General features: G+C 47.7%; 1 protein-coding gene across 5 annotated transcripts in view; it reads left to right on the top strand.

Annotated features, from left to right (window-relative positions):
* The window catches only part of DENND1C (DENN domain containing 1C), a 233,203-nt gene that overhangs the window by 105,828 nt on the left and 109,453 nt on the right, over nt 1-17,922 (top strand). For 3 of the 5 annotated variants that reach the window (XM_085600511.1, XM_085600508.1, XM_085600507.1), the window contains exon 8: nt 10,216-10,299. The exons of the other annotated variants lie outside the window; for them this stretch is intronic. In XM_085600511.1, the coding sequence (XP_085456637.1) occupies nt 10,216-10,299 (84 nt within the window). The remainder of the gene's footprint in view (nt 1-10,215; nt 10,300-17,922) is intronic. 5 annotated transcript variants of the gene reach the window in all.

Below are 17,922 nucleotides of genomic sequence, written 5' to 3'. Positions count from 1 at the left end.
GTTTGAACGGTGTCGCTCGACTGCGAAGACTGCCTGCCGACATCCTGACCGCCGAGTTCGTGATCAAGAAAAGGCAGCCGCCATGGGTGGTATACAGGGGAGTTACACCACCTTGCGTATTTCGAGTTGCCTGTTCCACGAGTGGACCACAGCAGCCTGACCGCCTGCTTGAAGGTGGCAATAATGAAGGATTTGGGGTGCATACTCACTCCTTTCTAGTACTCCCATGCAGATTCCAATGTGGATCCCTTTTCCAGGTCATCTCTTCACAGGAGGATCTTCACCCCGAGGATTACAAACCTGTTTGCGATGATCTTCAGGTGAGTCCTTTTCGTACCATATATATATATTGTTTTTTAAAAAATTTATTTGTTTATATAGCGCCTGAACTCGACCCCCGAAGGGGTATCTCTGCGCTTTGGATGGGCGGCAAGAAATGAGGCTATACTACAACATCAAAGACAGAAAAGAGTGGTTTTAAGCAGCTTTCTAAATTGTAGGTGGTCGGAGCATTGTCTTAGATGCAGAGGAAGTTTGTTCCAGTATAGGGGACCAAGATGGGAAAGAGCCTTCCCACCCAATCTGGCTTTCCTGACTCGAGAAACCACGCGAAGAGACTTAGATCCCGAGCGGAGGGACCTAGAAGGCAGATAAGGTGTGAATTTCTCGGAAAGATAAACGGGGCCAAGGTTAAATAAAGCCTTGTGGATGGTGCAGCAGACTTTGAACTTAACTCGTTCGCGTATTGGAAGCCAGCGCAGTTGGCAGAGAAGAGGGCGGGAGGCAGTCCTGGGAGGGGCATTGAGGACCAATCGTGCCGCAGTGTTCTGGACTACCTGCAGTCTGCTAAGCAAGAACTCATTAGCAGAAATCAACAAGCCATTGCAGTAGTCCAGACAGCTTAATATAAGTGCCTGGGTCAAGGTCTTCCGTGTTGAATCGGGAAGCAAAGTAAAGACTCGGCGTAATAAGCCCAATATATGAAAACAGGAGCCGGCTGTCTGAGCAGCATGCTCCTTCAAAGTAAGGGCCTGATCCAAACGAATGCCTAAGTCCTTAACCAGGGATTTTGGATCGGGGGAACACCAAGGTATACCCATTGCAAGGACTGCCCACATATGGGTAGAACCCCAGTAATGGGTATATGGTATTGTCCCACATATATCATGCCTATGTGTGCATCCGACATATGCAGTCGAAATTCAGACACATGCATCAATATATTTGATAATATTACTAACTACCGCAGCAAGATCCCCGCCTCCACACCGCCAGCCCCGTGGCTGACTCGTAATACGGCAGTCTTTGGACCGCCAGTACCGTGGGCTGCTGGTGAGGGTGGACGCGGTCCTACAGCAGTCGGACCGACGAACTCATATTAAGGTTCCTAGTAAACTAGTACTACTGCACCTTTCTTTTAAGTACTCTTAATTGTCTCTGTGAATTGTCCCCAAAACATCTGAAGTGGGAATAAAATCTGTTTTTTCAATAAATATACATATACACTTAGTACATAGAAGGGACTATGCCCTCATTCAGCTTTTTCTAAGATGAACATTTCGGGGTTCAGTTTAAAAGGAGCACATAAAAGAGTACTACTTCCCGTTCTCATAAAAACTGTCGTAAATCGGCCCCTATAATCTCTCAATGTAAGGCAGAATTATGCCTACAGAAGACACACAATTGAGCAAAAAAACAATGGATTTAGGCCCAGATCTCTGTACTGGGGTGAATGTATGACATTGTTCTGCATTCTGTCCATCAACTGTTGTTTTTGCATTTGTCACCCCGAGTCGGATGGGTATGCTTAGACGTGAGTCCCGTGCTCTCCGTGCCACTGGAATCAAGCTATCCTGGCTGAAAAGGGGTGAAACCCCGAAACCGGTCCTAGGATGCTTGGTTCCAGTCCAGGGAGGACCTGGCTTGGCAGTTCGGGCTGGACTGTTCCCATGAGGCACAGGGTCAAGACTGATTTGCATATGGCTGGGTTCAAACTGGAATGGCATGGTGAGCAAAAAAACGATGGATTTAGGCCCAGATCTCTGTACTGGGGTGAATGTATGACATTGTTCTGCATTCTGTCCATCAGCTGTTGTTTTTGCAGAATTATGCCTACAGAGCCATGTTTTTGTACCCATTGGTTAATGCTGGTGTTCTGGTCTGTGTATGACGGTGTAACCAGCATGGCATACACCTCACACTTGCTTGTTGGAATTTATGTTAATGCCTCACAGGTCTCATTCTGTGATCTGGTGACCCTTGCCCAAAACTTTGTTAAACTCACAAACGTGGCAGAATTCATTACCATCAGAGAGAGGAGGCCAAAAGTGTGAAGTTCTGTCTGGCATATTTAAGAAACTGATAACAGGAAATGCAAAGGTGAGATAATGCTTAATTGACTGAGGTTAAAGCAACTGCAATTACATTTGAATGGTGGGTAGTTGCATAACAAAAGATTAAGGGGCCATCTTGCAAGGGTCTGTGATGGGGCCCCTCTGACATCAGAACCAGCTACCAGGGCACACATCTAAAAGACAGAACTAGAGTTCTACCCGGCTGCAAATTCATAGTGAGAACCTCCCCAGAGGTGACCCGGTATTCTTTTTGGGTCCTAAATAACATGCATATGTTCAGCCATTGAAAGATTTGCAAATCAGCTACAAATATAAAGTAAACATGTGATAATCACACTTGAAATATAAAAACAAATATTTTACATTTGTAAATGTTTTGATTAATGACATTAAATGAGATCACAGTGTTGAGTGAAATGTATTTTAAAGCAATAATTTGTTGACATGAAATTAGAAACATTTAAGAATCTCCTCAGTACCCTGACAACAATCCATAAACAAAGAGAAGAGTCTGTCATCTGCTATTTATATATGTCCAATATTGTTGTCATATAAGGAAGAATATTATAATTTGTGAAATCAAATAGGAGAGGAGTTTTTCTCTAGCAGATATCCTGAATTAAATTACTTCATGGTGCACTCAAATTGGAAAGTCATGTGAAGTGCTGCACACTAAAGTGGGTATGTTCGCTAAGAATCACAATGTTTGATCGAGGGATGGCGCTGGGATTTGAGAAAAGGTTTCCTGATTGCATATTGTGGCACTGGATTCATATATCCTTCTAACTCCAGCTTAAATTCCAAAGCTTTGCTCCCTAGATTGGAATCAGTACGGGTTGTTCAACAAAAACCGCTTGGCCCAACACAAGTATCATATGTTAAGTCAAACTGATAAAATAAGAGACATCTACCTAGTAAAAAAACTCATGATTTAGAAGAGGAAAAATTACAAAAGATAATGAGTAATGGAGACTCATATGACAGTTCAGCAATCTACAGAAATAAAAATGCCTCTGTTCTCCAAAGGACACGGTGGAGTTTAAGGGAAGCCAGGATGCTCTCTTTTTATATTAATATCCCATGTTTTAACTGAGCAAACTATTTTAGGACAGGCCCATCAATGAGGTGGAGCAGCCAAACAGTGGGCTCTCAGATAGATTACACCTTTGTCATTGTACATGTGAAGTGCAGTCTGGCTGAAATATATTGATTAATATTTTCTTACATGTTCTGATTTCAGATTCCAACCCTAGTAGAAAAGGTTCAAGCAAAAAAACAACCTTCCAGATTTTAGTTATAACCCGGTTTAATCTTTTTGAAGGTGACTCTTTTCTCCACGGGAAGCCAGTGGAGCCTTCGTAGGTGTTGGCTGATGTGTTCGTGCTGGGGGATGCAGAGGCAGAGTAAGGCGGCGGTGTTCTGTATCGTCTGGAGATGGCGGAGTAGGAACTTGTTTATGCCGGTGTAGAGTGCGTTTCCATAGTCCATGTCTGCTGGTGATGAGTGCGTGGGTGACTGCCTTCCTTGACTCGGGGGGAATCCATTTGAAAGTCTTACGGAGTATGCGGAGGGAGTTGAGGCTTCTGGAGGTGACGGCGTTGACCTGTTGGTTCATGGTTAGAGATGAGTTGAGTACGATGCCAAGGTTTCTGGTGTGATCCGAGGGGGTCGGTGGGCTTCCGAGGGCAGTCGGCCACCATGTGTTGTCAAATGCTGAAGGGGTGGCTCTGCAGATGAGGACTTCTGTCTTCCCGGCATTGAGCTTTAGGCAGCTGCATTCCTTTCTGGAAGTTGAGTCTGGCGGTTGTGGGGTCTCTAGTGAGGGAGAGGATGAGCTGGGTATCGTCAGCGTAGGATACAATGTTGAGGCTGTGTTGTCGGACGATGGCGGCGAGGGGGCCATGTAGATGTTGAAGAGGGTCAGGCTCAGTGATGCCCCCTGTGGTACTGCGCAGGTGATTTCCGTGGGATCGGAGAGGAAGGGTTGCAGTCTAATTCTTTGGCTTCGTCCGGTGAGGAATGATCGGATCCAGTCTAGGGCTGTTCCTTGTATGCCTGCGTTGCGTAGTCTGGTGACGAGTGTGCGGTGGGAGACGGTGTTGAAGGCTGCCAAAAGGTTGAGTAGGATGAGGGCTGAGGAGTGGCCTTGGTCCAGGAGGGTGCGGATGTCGTCTGTGGCAGCAAGTAGGGCAGTCTCAGTCCTGTGATTACTTCGAAATCCGGATTGGGACGGGTTGAGGACGGTGTTGTCTTCGATGAATCGTGTCAGTTCCCTGTAGACTGTTTTCTCTGCAACTTTGGCCGAGAAGGGGAGGAGCTAGATGGGCCGGTAGTTATTGAGGTCAGTGGGGTCAGCTGTGGGCTTCTTGAGCAGGGGCCTGACTTCTGTGCATTTCCAGTCGTCTGGAAAGGTGCCTGTTTCGAAAGGTGGTGTTGATGGTGCGTTGTAGTTCGGGTGCGATGGCGGTGGCGGCTCTGTGGTAGATGTGTGGAGGGCAGGGGTCGGTGGAGGCCCCTGAGTGGATGCCTTTCATGGACGAGGCGGTGTCCTGAACTTTCTTCTGGAAGAATTCAGCAAAGTTATTACAACGGGGTAGGGGACCTTTAGAGGAGGGCTCTAATAATGTTTTACGTGATATTTACATAGCAAATATTTTCAGCACTCTGCTCGTTCATAGGCTGGAAGATCAGAGGCAGACCCTTGGCTAGGCTCTTGCTCGTCTCTCCCTGTTAATTTGTTGCCTCACCCACTTCTACTACAGTTTAGCAATCAGTAAAAGCGCATTTTGAAATGTGCTTATTACATTTTCAAGGAAAACTTGAATGTTTCCTCACTCTACATTCATTCTGTAGTCCTCCCTACGCGTTTCCTACAACCTACATGCTTGAGCTTACTGTCCAGCCAGCCAACACATTTCAGTCCCTATCCTGTCTGTGCACTCACAGATGACTTCTCGTCCTGAGCTCCTTCCGGCAGAGTTTGTTTCTGTCTTAGACCAATGCTCCACCTTGTTGCACAGACTAGGTTGTCTGCGCTGCACCACAGCACTCCATTCTCAAGCAGTTTATTTCACGTTTACCTGGACCCTCACAAGATTGTTCGTTGTCCCTGAAAATTGATGTGGTTACGGATGGGCCACCACTAACACTCCAGTGGAAGACAGTTTAGACCCGGGCTAGACTGGGAACTGCAAACAGCCCTAGCAGATTGCTGCTCGACCCGCCCTGGGAGGGGGGGATGGACTACCACTCCTGCTTTTGTTACAGGGGGCCGATACTGCAGCACTGCTGCAAAACCGGCGCGCAGTGACAAAATCAGCCTCCAGCTTACCGGGGAAATGCCCGGTGCCTGCTACAGCCAGTCCGGCTCTGGTTTAGACTGTGGGCAGGGAGTGGAACGGAGGGCCACCTGGCACTGCACAGAAGAGTTCTGTAGCTCATTGCTGCACTGACTGCATACTAGGGATTAACTGCACGCTGAGAAGATCTTGAAAACTTAACAGGAAATGGCAACATCATTCGAGACTGACATCATGTCTTATCACCACCTCTTCAGGGTGAGATGTGGAGAGGAGGGAAAGCTTCTAAGGTGGGCGTGAATCACACTCCACTATCGTGACAGAGCAAGGAAGGCAGTCGGTGGAACAGCCTCTCACATGTAAGGCGGGCACATTTATCTGCCAAAAGAGAGCCATAAGTTCCAATTTGCACAGTGATTAACCCTACTAGATGTTCTTGATAAAAAATGCAAGTCACTGAGGTCAGGTTTGGGTCGGGGATCACAGGAGCCTTGTACCAGCACAAGCATCTATAAATAAGGTTTTTCAAAGTGCGAATATACTAAGCGAGGGACTGAGGAGACCCCCAGGCCTGGGAGGGAAGGGGTGGTCTTCTGGGACAGAGGCAGCAACGCAAGGTCTGTGGGGCCTTGAGTTATGACCCTAATATATAAGGGTGTTCAGGGTGAGATGCATAAAATGATAGGATTTAACTGACGATCATGTGCAGGAGTGAATTATTCAAATTCTGTGGCTGGAAAGAAACAATGGTGTCTTGGTTATTCAATTCTGCATTGTCTTGAGACGGGATACTCTTTGAAAGATGTCCAAAATTGTCAATGACAAACAACAAGGCTTAACATTAAAGACCATTTATTTGCTGAGTAAGGGTTTATGGTAGTCCCATCTTTTGAATAAGAATAGCATAAACACTTTGTCATTTAAGTAAAATTGAATGGGTAATAATAGAAATTATTGGTCTTGTTGACTCAAGAGGACAGCCAGCTTGTGGGGGAACTGAATATCAATTATGAGGAGAAACAGCAAGAAAAATATGTAGTGTTGTAGATACAAATAAACTAAATTAGCACCGACCTCTTCTAGTGTTATTTTTGTAAGAAGCCTGCTCTGTATAAACTATCCCAAAAAGAGGTTTAGTGTGCATTGAGTCACCAAATGTATAGCAGAGGTTAAAGTAACTAATACCTTACTCGCAATTTAGTGGTGTCTGGGCTGAGCAGTTTGGCTTATTAGAGGGTAGTGTGAATGTATTTGGTGTACATAGTCATACAAGGCAGGAACACACACTCAATGGCTGACTTGAGGCCAATGTTTGTAGAAAAAATATTACTTTAGTTACTTTTATTTCTAGGAACCAAATTGAACTCAGCTACAGTTAGGTAATAATTTAAAAAAGGCAGTAGAAATACTTTATGGTCTTGGAGATACTTTGGTATTGTCGATTCAAAACAGTAACATTCAGTACTGGAACTAGATAGACAGTTGAAGGTAATCGATAGAGTGCAATGCAATCCTAAGGAAGGAAAACAGTGTTATGTATCAGTGGGTAAGTACATGACTTATGTTGCCAGTCTTTGAGGATTAGTCTGACCCTGGGCAAGGGTCAGTTTGAGCTGGGCACTGCACCACCAGCGGCACTGAGGTGGCCGGGTGCAAAGTTCAGTATCTGCACCGCGGCGGTCAATACCACCAATGGTGTTCCGCTCTCGTGGTCAGCGGAGAACAATGGGGGTGAATGGGGCTCAGTAGGCCACCAATGCCAGGACCATCACGGTCGTCATCAGCATATCACTGTAGCTCGAAGGGAGGAACCACCAGCCCAGCAGTCGCGGTCATGAGGATGGAGATGCGCTGGGGAGGATTCCCGCTGAGGTAGGCCATCTCAGAGATGCAGCGGATGAGCAGGTGGGGTAGGAGAAAGACAACAGGGCAGCTTGGAGAAGGATACAGGTCTTTTGGGAATGGAGCTGTGAAAAGCTTGGGTTGTTGAGCTGATAGGATTCCTCTAGGTCGTGGAGGCCGTCCAGCTGTGGTGCTTCCTTCTGGCTGGGCAGAGTTGTGTCGACACAAGTGTTGGTCTTCAACTATTGCGGTTCTTGTACCGGCGGACACCGGGGACTAGAGCCTGTAGCCCAAAGGGAGGTTCTTAGAGATTGGGTGAAGACTGGAAAGTCTCCTGGGTTTCTTGGAGGACTGTCAGGGTTTCTGGAAGGACAGTAGGTCCAGTTGTTGAACAGGCTACAGGTGGCGGGGTTCTTGCCGTGGTCTGTCTGCAGTGGTTCAGTTTCTGGTCTGGCAGCATTTTTCTTCCGTCTTCTTCGTTGGTCCATCGAATCTGAGGAACAGGGTTCAGGGGAGTCCTTAAATACTAAATTTAACGGTATTACTAAGGTCGGGGCAGTAGCCAAATGCTACTGTCCCTTTGGGTGTCTCACACTTTGGTTGCCCCCTCTCTTTGGGGAAAGGGGCACACCACTGTTCCTATTGCCTGGACAGGGGCTGGCATCTTCACTAGTTGGAGCTGCCCCAAATCACCACACCACAAGGTGAAAGCCTTAGAGGCTCACCGCCAAGTTTTGCTGTTCCTGCAAGGAGGAGGTGTGATGCACCTCCACCCAGAGCAGGCTTTGTTCCTGACCTCCGAGAACACAAAGGCTCTCACCCCATTCAGCCAATACATTAGAACTTGGTCGTTTTTCAGGGGGCATCTCTAAGATGCCCTCTGAGTGCATTTTATACTGAATCCAACACTGACATCAGTGTGGGTTTATTATGCTGAGAAGTTTGGTACCAAGCTTCACAGTTTTCAGTAAAGTCATCATGGAGCTATGGAGTTCATAATGACAAACACCCAGCTATGTATTCAAAATGGTGTCACTGCGCTTACAATGCCTGTGAATGGAACAGGTGCTGTAGGGGCCCATTGCTCATGCAGCTATGCCCTCACCTGTGCTATGGTGTACCCTGCCTTAGGGCTGTAAGGCTTACTAGAGGGGTGACTAACCCATGCCTCAGGCAGTGTCGAGGGGCATGGCACACAGAGAGGTGTGCTATGTTGATCCTTCAATTTGGTTAGCACCAAAACATGCAGCCGGCAGTGGCAGTGTGTGGGTGTTATGGTGAGGGGGCTCTGAGGGTGGCATAATACATGCTGCAGCCCTCAGAGGCCCTCTCTGGCCACAAAGCCCATGGTACCAGGGGTACCTTTTACAAGGGACTTAGAAGTGGCTCAGAGTTGTGCCAATTGTGGAAACAAAGGTACAGTTTTGAGAAAGAACACTGGTGCTGGGAACTGGTTAGCAGCGTCCCAGCAACACTCAGTCAAGTTGGCATCAGGTATCTGATAAAGAGTTAAGACATTTCACTAATTTACATCAGGTGATTGTACAAAGCTAAGAATGTTCTGAGTTTGCACAACACTCCTCAGTGGCTCCTTCGCTATTTTACTGTGTAAGGCACACAGCCTACATTATTTTAAGGTGGTGCCCCCATTAACCCCTTCGCCGCGGCACGAATTTTGCCGCGGTGCTGGGGGGGTTCGGGGTGAGCGCGGCGCCGCCATGCTCGTGACGGAACCACTCCGTCATGAGCCACGGGCGCGCTGTGCTCATGACGGAGTGGTTCCGTCACGACTCCGCCCACTTGCATTGTTCGCCCGCACAGGCGGGGAATCAGCGCCACGTGGGCGGAGCGGCCGCAACGGCCACAGCATGACGGAACCACTCCGTCATGAGCACACGGCGCCCGTGGCTCATGACGGAGTGGTTCCGTCATGAGCAGGCAAAGGGGTTAAAGTCCTGTTTGAAGACCATGAAAATATTGAAACAGTTTAAACAACACAATCATCTTGATGGGGTATAACATCAATTTCAAGCAAGGACAACTTCCAAAAAGTATGTGTAGGCTAACAGAAAATTCAGTTTGAAGAGGGGTTAAACCTCAGTACAAATAATATGCATAACCCTGTGTTTCTTCAGACAGTGCAGAGGTGATGTGGTTGCCTTCTCTAGATTGCAGAAGTACTCCACCCTGCAATGCCTTATTTCGAGACATTGGAAGATTCAGCCTGCATTTGATGTGCTGGTGAAATCTGCTACATCTACAGGCGGTGTGGAATCTGTACCCCAGGGCCTGAGGGGCTGAATGCTTGCTCTGAGTCTGAGCTTTATCTTAGACTGAATACACTGAATGAGTTCAGGAGATAATCCCTCATCAATTGTATGTATCAGAACTGTTATGGCCCAGAAAGCCTTTCTTGAAGTTTGCTGAGACCACATCGTTATTGTCTTATTAAGCAATTGTATATCTGTTTTCTGAACAAACGTCACTTGCAGCCCCTATACTACTCCCACAATTCCCACCCCATAATTTCACTGTCTTTTCAATAAAGTCTCCAACCATATCAATCCCTCACCCACCGACCGCTGTCTTCTCTGATGCACCCTTTGATCTGTAATTTGTAGAACCTCCAGACATCACAAGGCTTTGCTACTTTCTAAATATGGGTTTCTTTAATTTGTTGTCTGGTTAAACGTGGTTTTTACCTCCTGTTGCCCCCAAAGGACCAGAAGTTTACAAAGCTGTCGATTACCACGAGGCGTCGACACAGAGACACAAGTAAGGAGCCCCGAGGTGGCAATGAGTCGGTGAGTGGGCGTGTCACTAGAAAATCAGTCCTGACTCCCTGCAAAGCGTACTAACTTGTAACAGCATAGGGGCGGGCCCTGACAGAGTGACCGGCACAGGGCGCAAATGTGTGTGAAATCCTGGCGGCATTAACCCTTCACAAGACGGTACGGTGCATCATTAACCCTGCACTGGAGCAAAATGTCATTAACCCTTCACATGACGGCACGATGCATCATTAACCCTTTACAGAAGTGCATGGGGGATCATTAACCTTTCACAGAACTGCACCGGGCTTAATTAACCCTGCACTGGAGCAAAATCTGTCATTAACCCTTCACAGAACTGCACGGGGCATCATTAACCTTTCACAGAACTGCACCGGCCATAATTAACCCTGCACTGGAGCAAATCTGTCATTAACCCTTCACAGAACTGCACGGGGCATCATTAACCTTTCACAGAACTGCACCGGCCATAATTAACCCTGCACTGAAGCAAATCTGTCATTAACCCTTCACAAAACTGCACGGGGCATCATTAACCTTTCAAAGAACTGCACTGGGCATAATCAACCCTGCACTGGAGCAAAATCTGTCATTAACCCTTCACAGAACTGCACGGGGCATCATTAACCTTTCACAGAACTGCACGGGGCATTATTAACCCTGCACTGGAGCAAAATATGTCATTAACCCTTCACAGGACTGCACGGGGCATCATTAACCTTTCACAGAACTGCACCGGGCATAATTAAACCTGCACTGGAGCAAAATCTGTCATAACTCATCACATAACGGCACGGTGCATCAATAAACCTGCACTGGAGCAACATCTGTCATTAACCCTTTACAGAACTGCACGGGGGATCATTAACCCTGCACTGGATCAAAATCTGTCATTAACCCTTCACATAATGCCACAATGCATCATTAACCTTTCACAGAACTGCACAGAGCACCATTAACCTTTCACAGGACTGCAAGGGGCATCATTAACAATGCACTGGAGCAACATCTGTCATTAACCCTTCACATAACGGCATGATGCATCATTAACCTTTCCAAGAACTGCACGGGGCATCATTAACCCTGCACTGGAGCAAAATCTGTCATTAACCCTTCACAGAACTGTACAGGGCATCATTAACCCTGCACTGGAGTAAAGTCTGTCATTAACCCTTCACAGAATGGCACGGGACATCATTAACCCTGCACTGGAGCAAAATCTGTCATTAACCCTTCACAGAACTGCCCGTGGCATCATTATCCCTCCACAGAACTGCACGGAGCACCATTAACCTTTCACAGGACTGCAAGGGGCATCATTAACCCTGCACTGGAGCAAAATCTGTCATTAACCCTTCACAGAACTGCACGGGGCATCATTAACCTTTCACAGAACTGCACGGCGCATCATTTACCCTGCACTGGAGCAACATCCGTCATTAACCCTTCACAGAACTGCACGGGGCATCATTAACCCTGCACTGGAGCAAAATCTGTCATTAGGCCTTCACAGAACTGTACAGGGCATCATTAACCTTGCACTGGAGTAAAGTCTGTCATTAACCCTTCACAGAACTGCACGGGGCATCATTAACCCTGCACTGGAGCAAAATCTGTCATTAGGCCTTCACAGAACTGCACGGGGCATCATTAACCTTTCACAGAACTGCACGGGGCATCATTTACCCTGCACTGGAGCAAAATCCGTCATTAACCCTTCACAGGACTGCAAGGGGCATCATTAACAATGCACTGGAGCAACATCTGTCATTAACCCTTCACATAACGGCATGATGCATCATTAACCTTTCCAAGAACTGCACAGGGCATCATTAACCCTGCACTGGAGCAAAATCTGTCATTAACCCTTCACAGAACTGTACAGGGCATCATTAACCCTGCACTGGAGTAAAGTCTGTCATTAACCCTTCACAGAACGGCACGGGACATCATTAACCCTGCACTGGAGCAAAATCTGTCATTAACCCTTCACAGAACTGCACGTGGCATCATTATCCCTCCACAGAACTGCACGGAGCACCATTAACCTTTCACAGGACTGCAAGGGGCATCATTAACCCTGCACTGGAGCAAAATCTGTCATTAACCCTTCACAGAACTGCACGGGGCATCATTAACCTTTCACAGAACTGCACGGGGCATCATTTACCCTGCACTGGAGCAAAATGCGTCATTAACCCTTCACAGAACTGCACGGGGCATCATTAACCCTGCACTGGAGCAAAATCTGTCATTAGGGCTTCACAGAACTGTACAGGGCATCATTAACCTTGCACTGGAGTAAAGTCTGTCATTAACCCTTCACAGAACTGCACGGAGCATCATTAACCCTGCACTGGAGCAAAATCTCTCATTAATTAATCCTTCACAGTACTGCATGGGGCATCATTAACCCTGCACTGGAGCCAAATCTGTCATTAACCCTTCACAGAACTGCACGAGACACCATTAGTACGGGGCACCAATAACATTTCACAAAACTGCGCGGGCATCATTAACCCTTCACAGAACTTCACAGGTCACTATTAACCTTTCACTGAATTGCACGGGGCATCATTAACCCTGCACTGGAGCAAAGTCTGTCATTAATTAATCCTTCACAGAACTGCACGGGCATCATTAACCTTTCACAGAACTGCACGGGCATCATTAACCTTTCACAGAACTGCACGGGGCATCATTAACCCTGCACTGGAGCCAAATCTGTCATTAACCCTTCACAGAACTACACGGAGCATCATTAGCCCTTCACAGAACTGCATGGGGCATCATTAACCTTTCATAGAACTGCAAGGGGCATCATTAACCCTGCACTGGAACAAAATCTGTCATTAACCCTTCACAGAACTGCATGAGACACCATTAGTACGGGGCACCATTAACATTTCACAAAACTGCGCGGGGCATCATTAACCCTTCACAGAACTTCACGGGTTGCTATTAACCTTTCACCGAACTGCACGGGGCTTCATTAACCCTGCACTGGAGCAAAATCTGTAATTTACCTTCACATCACTGCATCATTAACACTTCATTGGAAGAAAAATCGATGAATGTTTGCGAAACATGCACAGTGTAGCATTAACCTTTCAGGGTTAACTATTCAGTGAAACAGAGTGTTGTATTAACCCTGCAGCGATCATCACTGCTCACAGTCAGTGCATCTGGGGCTGCACAGCAAACAGATAACGTTTTGACGTCAGCTTAACACGCGCCCTGGGCTGCAATACAAAGAAAGCTTGTATGAATGGGTTCACTCAACAGCCTGAGTGAGCTATGTCAACTGTGATAGGAATATTGGCAAATAAAAAAACACATATCACGGGTCGAAATTGTTTAGGTTTCACATTTTATATAAATGTTCAAAGTAAAGCCCTTCCTGACAAAGGTGATAGGAATTAGCAGAGAGTTAAGGTAAAAAAAAACAAAAAAACAGAATTTGACTGCCCAGTTTGGTCAAGTTAAAGTTTGCCAGAATGAAAATGACCAAGCAGGCTTTATGAATCAATGTCCGCGTATGTAGCACGTGTTATCTACTCCAGATAACATGAACAAACAGTGTGCAACCGCTCGGAAAGAATGAAAATTCTACTTGTAAATGAATGCACACCTGAACACTAGAACAGAGGGTTGGATTTACCAAGGGCCAGGGTTTCCCATGTGTAACATTTATACTTGTGAAAGAGTTTCTACCTGGTGAAGAAATCAATACTCTTCAGTATCAACTTAGTGGGCATTCCGTTGTCTATTTCTTTGGTTCACCACGCCAGAAATATTTGTACCCTGGACAAAAATAAAATGTTTTACACCAGCCCTTGACAGGACTAAATCTGCCTGTGTTTCCGGTTGGAAAACTGTATGCAAAGTGTATGTAAACATCCACAAACCTGCCCAACCCATACATTTGTGACTGCAGAAATTCCTACGTAATGAAGGAATGTACTCATTTGTAAAGACTATTTGTGGGTGTAACATTCCACCAATCCTGGTTCTTTCAAATCAGGGTGCCCCATTCACTAAGCTGCGAAATACTCCTAAGCATGCAGGAGTAAAACATGCGCCTACTCATGGGTAAAGATATGGTGAATCAAGCCCAGAAATTCAGGAGTGGATCTTGTTGTATATTTAGTACAGAGTAGTTGTGATATCAGCTGATACACACCCATAGCATAGTCCCTCCTGTAACTATGGCACCAGACAGAGATTAGTGCTTGACTCAGTCCCCCTCCCGGCATTAGAGGGCCCTAAGAACATTCCGACCCATGGAAAAGGGAAGGACAGGACAAACAATTCTATACAATAATGGAACAGAACACTGTGGACTATTCAAATCAAATGGTTGAGTGATCAAATGAATCAAAACTCAATTAACAGAATGACGGCCAATTTTTAACAGCACAATATTACTCAATATGTTTGCATTATGTGCCAGGGGTTTAGAATGGCGGCACAAACGTCATTCACAGCCGGCAACCGATATGTGTACAGTCCCGATTCAGTAGCCTCCATATTGGGATGAATAACTGTAAAGATAAATCACTTCAGGTCCACCTTGTAATAAAGCAAAGGACTTAAGTGGAATTTTTATATGAAATATTCATCTTATCACAATGGACATGAAATCCACCTGGCACCTAAATTAAGAGTGCACTCACTGTTCGATGAGGAGCAAAGAAACACCCGTCAGCAACGGGTTCTGACAAAGGTTTCAACAAACTGGACAAAAGTATGGACATCCATATGTCCCTGTTGTGAACGGACAGCGGGTCCATATTGCTGACCGAGCACACGGGCCCCTTGGGCTCTGGGAAGGGAGTTGCAGGCCTTGCAGACCCATAAGGAAGTTCTCCAAATGCTCTATGCTGCTTAGATTCCCAACAGGGTCACCAAGTTTTAGAACACTGGGGCAGATTTACAAGCCCCTTGCGTCACTTTTGCACCGTCGTTGCGTCACTTTTGTGACGCAGTGGCAGCGTAAAAGTTGCGGCCCATTTACAACGTGACGCATCTAGGGAGATGCGTCACGTTGTGAAGCCCTGCTCCACAATAAACCTGCGTCAGGTTTAATGGGGCAGATTTATAAGCCCCGTGCGCCACTTTTGCACTGCCGTTGCGTCACTTTTGTGACGCAGGTGCTGCGCAAAGCCAGCGCCATGCTGCAGGCTATTTACAACATGACGCATCTAGGGAGATGCGTCACGTTGTTAAGCTTGCGCCGCATGTGGGCGTACCTGCACGGGGGGGCGTTCCGGCGCAGGAATGCCCTTCCGAAAAGTGGCTGAGTGAAATCTACAAGATTTCACTCAGTCACTTTTCCGGCCATGCTGCGTCAAAACCCTGCGCCTGCTTGAAGCAGGCGTAAGGATTGACGCAGCATGTTAGGGATAGGGGCACCTCGAGCCTTGCTGGAGCTGCGTCGCGGTTGCGACGCAACTCCAGCAATGTGCCAACCTTACGTCGGCAGATGCGTCACGCATCTGCTTGTCCTTGCGCCACGATGCGCTGCATTGTAAATGCGGCGCATCTGCAGTGGCGCAAGGGCAAACTTGCGTGACGCATCTTCCCTGGCGCATCCATGCTGATTTGCTGGGATGCGCCAGGGAACATAAATCTGCCCCTATGTATGCAGGGTGGGCGTTCCGTCGCAGGAAGCCCCGTAAAAGTGACGCAGTGAAATCTACAAGATTTCACTGAGTCTATTTTACGTCCATGCTGCGTCAAAACCCTGGGACATACATGGTGGGCAAGGAAGATCGGTCGTGGTGGGTGGTGTGCTGTCTGGCTACATGTCCAACAGATGTGTCCTGGAGCAATCATGGGGGGAATTGAACCGGCATAGGGGCGGGCGATAGACCCGGGGGGCCCCGCCCTTCTCTCCCAGTCGGTCCCCTTACTTGCCTATTGTACCGCTATTGTTGAGTCCTGCGTGGTGGGGGAGAGGGAGGGGGTGCGGGGTGGGGGCTGTGTTACTTCCGGTGGTTCCCCTGCTGCCCGTTCCTGTTTAAAGTGGATCAAGAGCTGTGCCCATTCCATAGATATTGGATGTTTACGTGTGCCCTTTACCTCTACCTCTCTTAGAGTCTCTTCCTCCGCTGCCCCCCACTTGTGTAGTGCCCTTGCCCAAGCTGCCTCCGAAGGCCCAGTAGGGTCCCTCCAATGCATGGCTATATTCCGTTTTGCTAAGAGAATGGCGAAGGATGCAAATCTCCATTGTAATTTTGCAGATTTCTTTTTCCGGAAGATCCCCAGGGCGCATGCTTCCCATGTGGAAATGTTCGGGAGATTAACCGTTGTTCGGAGTGTATGGTGTACCCTGTCCCAATGTAGCTGTATGGAGGGACAGACCCAAAACATGTGCTTAAAGTCCGCTGCTGGTGGCTGGCAGCGGGGACACATGAATTGCGTATCGGGGTAAAACCGGTGTAGCTTATCCGGTGTGAGATACGCACGGTGCAGGATATTGAACTGTATGTTTTTGAATCGCGCGTTTCTGGATACCTTTTTGGGATATTCCAGAGCTTGTCGCCATTCTGTATCGTGGAATGCCCGACCCACGTCGTCCTCCCACGTCCGGCGGAGCCTGTCCAGGGTGACATCCGTCCATTCCCGGATCGCTTTGTAATGCCACGTGATTAGGTGTCTACCCGCCCCCATTCGCAGTATCGTGTGTAACACTGGATGTGTCGGGGGCTCCTCATCCCGAAGGTTCCAGTGTTGGCGACCACTGTCTAAGAGTTGCCTGTGCCGCAAAAACTGTCCTTGGGGGAGGTTGTACCACTCGACCATCTGGGCATAGGTCTTCAGTTGTCCTTCATGAAACAGCGCCTCCATCTCTGTTACGTCGTGGTCGGTCCATATCCGAAGGTCTCCCGCGGTGTAGTATTCGCTTCTTCGGGGGAATCCCACCAAGGGGAGCAGCGGAGAGTATAATGGTCGTCCCTTCGACATACGGTGCACCCGCATCATACACCTGCGGGCTACTGAGACCTGTAGCGGGTGTGTGCGCGCCGGTTTAGTGCCTGGCAGTAGCATTCGTCTGATAGCAGGGAGGGGTATTCTGCCATCCTCGGTTATTATTTCTCCCACGTGCCTCTCTGTTGTCCAGTGGGACAGCCATTGGAGTTGTGCCGGGAGGAAATATGATTCGAAGGATGGGGCTCCCAGGCCTCCGCCTTTCGTAGGCAGATATAACGTGCGTAGTGCTATTCTGTGACGACCGCCGCCCCAGATCAGAGCTGTTAGCAGCGCGTCTATTTCCCGAAAAAAGGAACGCGGTGGTATTATCGGGAGGTTTGCGAAGTAATAGAGCATTCTCGGGACCATGATCATTTTTGCTATGGCTACACGCCCTATGGGTGCCAATGGTAGCGTCTTCCAGAAGCCCACCGCCGGTCGTAAGCTCGCTAGCGCTTTGCGATGGTTGCCCTCGTAGAGGTCCCTGGGGGAGTTGTACAGCCGCACTCCCAGATATCTGGGGGCCGTCGCATTCCACGTCAATGTCTGGGTGTCCACCGTGATTTCTAGGGGTGCCAGATGGGCGCTGAGAGGGAAGATCGTCGATTTCCCCCAATTTACTTTAAGTCCCGAGGCCTCCCCGAACTCTTGTAACGTTGC

This window comes from Triturus cristatus, chromosome 4_2 (genome assembly GCF_964204655.1).
Source record: "Triturus cristatus chromosome 4_2, aTriCri1.1, whole genome shotgun sequence".
NCBI classification, from domain to species: domain Eukaryota; kingdom Metazoa; phylum Chordata; class Amphibia; order Caudata; family Salamandridae; genus Triturus; species Triturus cristatus.
The sequence above is the reverse complement of the archived record's forward strand: the minus strand, read 5'-3'. Positions and strand labels throughout refer to the sequence as shown.